The sequence below is a fragment of the Dipodomys merriami genome, unplaced genomic scaffold (genome assembly GCF_024711535.1).
Source record: "Dipodomys merriami isolate MVZ:Mamm:240054 unplaced genomic scaffold, mDipMer1.0.p SCAF_48, whole genome shotgun sequence".
Taxonomy (NCBI): domain Eukaryota; kingdom Metazoa; phylum Chordata; class Mammalia; order Rodentia; family Heteromyidae; genus Dipodomys; species Dipodomys merriami.
In genome coordinates this window covers 3,365,757-3,371,929 of record NW_027206046.1, presented here as the reverse complement: position 1 = coordinate 3,371,929, position 6,173 = coordinate 3,365,757, and the positions used below count along the sequence as shown (strand labels likewise).

At 53.0% G+C, this 6,173-nt stretch overlaps 1 protein-coding gene across 1 annotated transcript in view; it reads right to left on the bottom strand.

The window, feature by feature from the left end:
- Nucleotides 1-944: 944 nt before the first annotated feature.
- Nucleotides 945-6,173, bottom strand: part of Rbpms2 (RNA binding protein, mRNA processing factor 2) — a 29,936-nt gene continuing 24,707 nt past the window's right edge. The window contains exons 5-8 of the mRNA XM_069995177.1: nucleotides 5,912-6,062; nucleotides 5,235-5,374; nucleotides 2,247-2,317; nucleotides 945-2,050 (exon numbers count right to left, since the gene is read on the bottom strand). Coding sequence (XP_069851278.1) covers nucleotides 2,255-2,317; nucleotides 5,235-5,374; nucleotides 5,912-6,062 — 354 coding nt within the window. The 3' untranslated portion in view covers nucleotides 945-2,050; nucleotides 2,247-2,254. The remainder of the gene's footprint in view (nucleotides 2,051-2,246; nucleotides 2,318-5,234; nucleotides 5,375-5,911; nucleotides 6,063-6,173) is intronic.

Here is a 6,173-nt window from a genome sequence, read left to right as displayed (position 1 = left end):
CATTATCTGCCATCCAGAGGCCCTGTGCTTGTCCATCTGATGCACATCAGCCTTGAGCCAGTGACAGCTGACTACAAGTAGCCAGCAGCAAACACCTCAGACCCAAGCTGCCCAGTATGGGCCAAGTGAAGAAAGGGGGAGATGGTCACCTGGGTGACCCTAGGTGCAGGGGAGGCGGTGGCCTGGGCTGGTCACAGCCAGGGGTGTTTTGCTCAGAAGGTTGTGGAAGGACCTGCAGTACAAGTGAGGCAGGCCAGCGTGAATGGGATGGCAGTGGGGTATAGAGCAGCATTCCCAGGTGGGCATGGATGGACAAAGCTGACAGAACACCTCAGCTGCGCGCAGCTCTCTAGTAGGAGATAGAAAGGTTTCAAACCATCCCACAGATTCTCAGGGCAGTTCCAATGGGCTTCCCAGGCCACCTCCGCTCTTGGCTCTTGGCGACCTCCATAAGGTTTGAGCCTTGATGTCATCCACAGCCTGTGGGGCAGTTGAACCCTCGTTGGGCGAGATTCCAGGGCCCTCCAGCATAGCCCGGCAAGATGCACACCAAGGCCAGACAGAGTCCAGCACTCCCAACTTCAGTCCTTTCTTCCTAGAGGCCTCAAGACCACAGACCAGCAAGGTTGACGCCAAATCAAGGAAGGCCCAAAGACAGAATGCAGGTCCATCCCTCTCAGATCTAACTAGGGTGGAAGGGGGGTGACTCTGAGTGCGGGCAATATCGGTCTGTACCTTCAGAACCCTAAGAATGAGGTGAACTCATCTAGCACAGTGTGGGCCGATAAGACACGGGCCCGACAGTTGGACCCGGAGACTTGCTTCTGGGCCAGCCGAAGAGGAAAGGAGAGAGAAGATGGGCGCTAGCGTCCTCCCAGCCCCCCCACGCCCCAGGCGGCAGGCTGTCCTCCGAGTGGAAGCTGGAAGCAAAGGTCACAGAGAAGTCAGTTTAAATTTTTTCTTTTTTATTTTGCAATTCATATATTATCCAGTTTCACATTCTCACAGGATCAGCAATTACAACAGCCGCCCTGTCTCCCAAGTCTGAAAGGGCAGGGCAGTCAGACGCACGGCTGAAGGCGAAGCCCTGACAGGCTCACAAAAGAAAACAAAATTGCACAATTCCTGCTGTATTTCATCTTTCTTAAACCAACGCCTGACACGAAGGCCCACTGCTGAAGAAGAGGGGGGGAGAAAAAAAAAAAAACCTTTTCTTCTTCGACAGGCCTCAAACGAAACATTAAACTTATCCGACAGGGCGAACGAGGTCTCTTCAATAATTAACGGTACACATGAAAAAGTCCTTTATGATGCATAAATATTTTGTTACACGGGGTACAAAAATACTTTCACGTTTTGGTTGGAGGCTTGGGGAGGAGCAGGCCAGGGAGGACTCTGCGTGTGGGGCTGGTGGATGGTGAAGGGAAGGTGGTCTGGGACGAGGCATGAGAGGTGCACACGGTGTACATGTTAGGGGGGGGGGGGGGGTTGGGGGAATGGTCAAGCCTGGACTTGTTGGGAGACGGTGCGGGCGCTGGGCCCTCAGGGTAGAAGTGGCTACTGGGCTCAGGGTGGGTTTGGAGGCCGGGTGTGGAGAGGACCAGGCATGGTGAACCCTGAGTGCCAGGACCTGTTGCTATGGCGACAGTGTGGGAACAGCGTGTACACTCACATATACACAAGTTTGAAGTGTCTTAAAGCTGTGCCAGAGGACATGCAAAATAAAACGCCTCGTTCCCTTGAGGGGAGAGCTATGGAAGGGAGTTTGTGTGGGAAGTCAGGCCGGGCTGGGGTCCTAGTGAGGCCTCTGAGCAGGGTTTGGGGTGTCTCAGCCAGAAGTTCCCCAATCGGCCTGGAAGGTTTAGGAGCCAGGCTGTGGGGTGGGGCGGAGCAGGGCTGAGGAAGGGGAGAGGGGTCCACTGAGGCAGGCTTAAGATTCACAGTGTCGGCAGGGCAGCGGCAGCTGTGCACGAGCTGCGGGGAACGGAAGTCCGGGTCCTGCTCTGGCCCCACCACACAGTCCCAGAACCAACTCCCTGGTGAACAAGACCTGGAGAGGGGAAAAGAGGTGGCCATGAGTGGGGGAGTAGGGCTTGGGGGAGGGGGGGGAGGATGAGGGAGTCTTGGGGTTGCCTAGCACTGTGAGCTCACTGGTAGAGGGACCTGGGCAGAGGGAGGACCCAAGGCCTGCAGGAAGCCACCGCCTGGAACCCTTTCTACCCCAGGCCTCTGGGGCCAGCACTTACCAAAAAAACTAACAGAACTGGCGGTACTTCCATCCTTGCTGGGTGCTATCAGAGGAGGGGTACCAGCGCACCTGCAAGGGAAGCCGACGTCATGAGCCACATGGGACCCTTTGCTCTCAGCACCAGCATCTCTACTGTGGTGCTGGTTATCACTGACCACCTGGCAAAGCTTGGGTCAGTCACTCACCTCTGAGAACCCTTCCTCCTGAAAACTGGAAAGCTCCATGGCAAAGGCTCAGACAGTCATAGAGACATGGTCACTCTACTGAGCACAGCCATGTGTCAAGCTGTACCTGCCGGCAGGCAGGGGTCTTGGCAACTGGGACCAATAACGCCAACAACCTGCCCTTCCCCTTTACTGGGAGATCCAAATTTCCTAACATCACCAGGAAAATAAGCTTGATGATATGTTTTGTGCTGCTTCTTGGCATACCAGTACCAGCTACCAGACAATGGATACAAAGATCAGGTAGACAGGGATGAAAGCACATCAAAAACCAAAGTCATGGGGCTGGGAAGGTGGCTCAGTGGTAGAGCGCTTGCCTTGCATGCATGAGGCCCTGGGTTCGATTCCTCAGCACCACATAAGCAGAAAAAAAAAAAAAAGCCAGAAGTAGTGCTGTGGCTCAAGTAGCAGAGCACTAGCCTTGAGCTGAAGAGCTGAGGGACAGCGCCCAGGCCCAGAGTTCAGGCCCACGACCAGAAACCACCCCCCCCCCCAAAAAAATCTCCACTTATGGTTTTCTAGTGATGATAGTTCAAAGCCCTCCATGAGATTCCTATCTCCAATTAACCACCAGAAAACCAGTAATGGAGCAATGGCTCAAAGTGCTAGAGCTCTAGCCTTGAACAAAAGAGCTTAGGGACAGTGCCAGGCCCTAAGTTCAAGACCCACGACAAGCAAAAAAAAAAAAAAAAAAAAAAAAAAAAAAGGAAAACACATCAGGCCAGGTGCCCACAGATGTGAGCAAGGGCACCCACCTGAGTAGATTCTGCCAGCAGCAAGCAACAGACTTGCTACCCTACTGGGTACTGGGAACTGGGCCAAGCACCCCAGGAGATCTACATTACTAACAAGGCAAACTGTCCTAAGACTTCAGTTAAATGAAGAACTATGCACAGCAATTACAAAAGACTCACACTTATGGATTTCCTTACATACCTAATCCCCTATACCTTCCATATCTGAGGATTCCAAGTAGGTGCTGGTAGTGAGGCTTGAAATGAGGGCCTTGAGCTCTTGCTTGGCTTTTTTGTTTAAGATTGGTCTTACTGGAACAACTTCCACTTCTGGCTTTTGGCTGGCTAATTGGAAGAGTCTCATGGACTTTTCTCCCTGGGCTGGTTTTTAACCTGGATCCTCAAACCTCAACCTCCTGAATAACTAGGATTACAAGTGTCAGCTTAGGCCATCATCTTTATATACCAAACCCCACAATGCCTCTGCCATGGAGACTCAGCCTGCAGGCAAGGAAAGGCCTTCCTTACATCCCTCTTGCTCTGACTTGCCACAAAGCTATCCTATTCAGCCTTCTAAGGGGGTGAGGCTGAGAGTAGGTGTGGGTGTGAGTCGTGGGTCTTGAACTTAGGGCCTGGCACTGTCCCTAAGCTCTTTTGTTCAAGGCTAGAGCTCTAGCACTTTGAGCCATTGCTCCATTACTGGTTTTTCTGGTGGTGCCCAGGCCAGGTAGCCATTTACTGTCTTATAATCACTTCCCTAACTAGAGGCTGGGGTGGGTTCGAGATACCCCTCAGCCTCCCTCCTAAGGCTACCTAGGACCATCCTGTCCACATTCCTGGTAATGTCCTGTTGTAGTCACTGTGAAGAATTGTCCGCCCTCCCCGCACCCTGCAAACACACAAAGAGATGAGTCCTCCTGCTGTGGCATACTTCAGGGCCTACAATAACCTAGTCAGACGAGAGTAGAGCCTACATGGCCACGCCTCCTGGTGCAGCCCACGGCGCCCAACATCCCCTGAAGCACCTGCTCCTCCGTCCTGCACTGTGACAGCAGACAGTGTCCAGGCTTCAGGGAAACCAGAGCAATCACTAAGATGCCCAGACATCCAGACGTAGTTCTGGCCTCACATCAAACTCACAACCACCCTGAAGCATGAAATATTCTTCTCATTTCCAGATGAGTAACATTCAAGGCACAGAGACCTTTAAAACCTTGAGGAAGGGCTGGGGAATGTGGCTTAGTGGTAGAGCGCTTGCATGCCCCGGGTCCAATTCCTTAATACCATATAAACAGAAAAAGCTAGAAATGGCATTGTGGCTCAAGTGGTAGCGTACTATAGCCTTGAAAAAAGAAGCCCAGGACAGTGCCCAGGCCCTGAGTTCAAGTACCAGGATTGGAAAAAAAAAAAAAAACCTTGAAGAAGCTGGGTGCTGGTGACTCATGCCTGTAACCCTAGCTACTCAGGAGGCTAAGGTCTGAGGATCTTGGTTCAAAGCCAGCCCTAGCAGGGAAGTCCATGAGACTCATCTCCAATTAACCACCAGAAAACTGGAAGCAGAGCTGTGGCTCAAGTGGTATAGCACTAGCCTTGTGCAAAAAGAGCTCAGGGACAGTGTGTAGGCCCTGAGTTGGGGCCAGGGGCTGGGAGGTTGGGGGAAGTGGGAGGGAGGTAGAGGCTGAGGAAGTTCATAAAGACAGGAAGAGACAGAGGCAGTTGGTCAGGCTCAAGATAAGATTCAAACTGAATCCTGTAGCCACAGGTAGAGCAGAGCACAGGGTAGCCCTGGACTGTGGTGTCCAAGGAGGCCAGGCATAGCTAGGCCTGAGCACCCACAGCCTTCTCCTGTGCTTCTTCCATGTGAACTGCTGCTCACATTCTCCCTACCATACCCTAAACCCTAATAGCAGGAACCTGTGGCTCTCTGAGTTCTGTTGCAGCCCTGCGGACACAAGTGGCCCACATCCCAGTAGGTGTAAAAGCCTGGCAGCTTCAAGCCCTCCCACTCCTAAACCCAAAGCGGCTTACCTGAGCATGGAGAGCAGCAGTGGCGGCAGGGTAGGTGAATGCTGAATGGGAGATGGCCGGGGTCAGCTCTGTGGTGTACAGAGGGTAAGGAGCCCAGGCCTCTGAGGATGCAGGGATCAAAGCAGCCCCCATCAGGTCATCTATAACAGGACACAACGGCCTCCACTGTCAAACACTGCTCTCCCCTCCCGCCACCCCCTTCCAACGGAGAAGGGGACTGGGTATGCTAGCTGAGCCATAAGCCCCAGAGGCTAGACCCTTCCCTCTCTGAGGACCCCAAGACTTAGGAAGGAAGCTAGGGCAGCATATGGTGAATGCCCTATCTGTTCAAGAAGCTCTGACACAGGCCTCAGCCCTTCTCAAGCATGGGAAATCAGAGAGCACTTCAAGAAAAGTTGGGCGACTCTGACAGTTCAGAAGCCCAGTCCCTTTGAGGTTCAGACAAGGGATGAATAAGGAAGGAGGCGGCCAGGAAGGCTGAGACAGCTGACTATCATCCAAGAACCTCCTCCCCTCCCCCAGAAACTCCCAGCATTCCATCCCACCTGAAAAGGGGACGGAGACCAGACTGATGCCCTCAACAACCATCTGAACACCTCTACATGCAACACCACCAGGCCCTGCCAGCTTGGGCCAACCAAAGGAACAGAACAAAGACAGCTCAGAGTGGCACTCACAGGGGTCCCGTGCGATGAAATGTGCTCCGAGGGCAGGGTGAACGTTGGCAGGATTTGGTGTTGCCATTAGCTTGCTCTTGGCCATCTTGGTGTTGGCTTTGGCAAACTCTAGCCTGAGGGTCTGTGAGTTCTCAGGATCAAATCGAATACCCTACCAAGTTGGAGAGAGACATGCTTTGTAGGACCCATGCTGTCAGCTGCCACAGAGGCAGAGTCCAGATAAAAGCTCACTCAGAAGACTTGTGCACATAAGTGCCAGGCA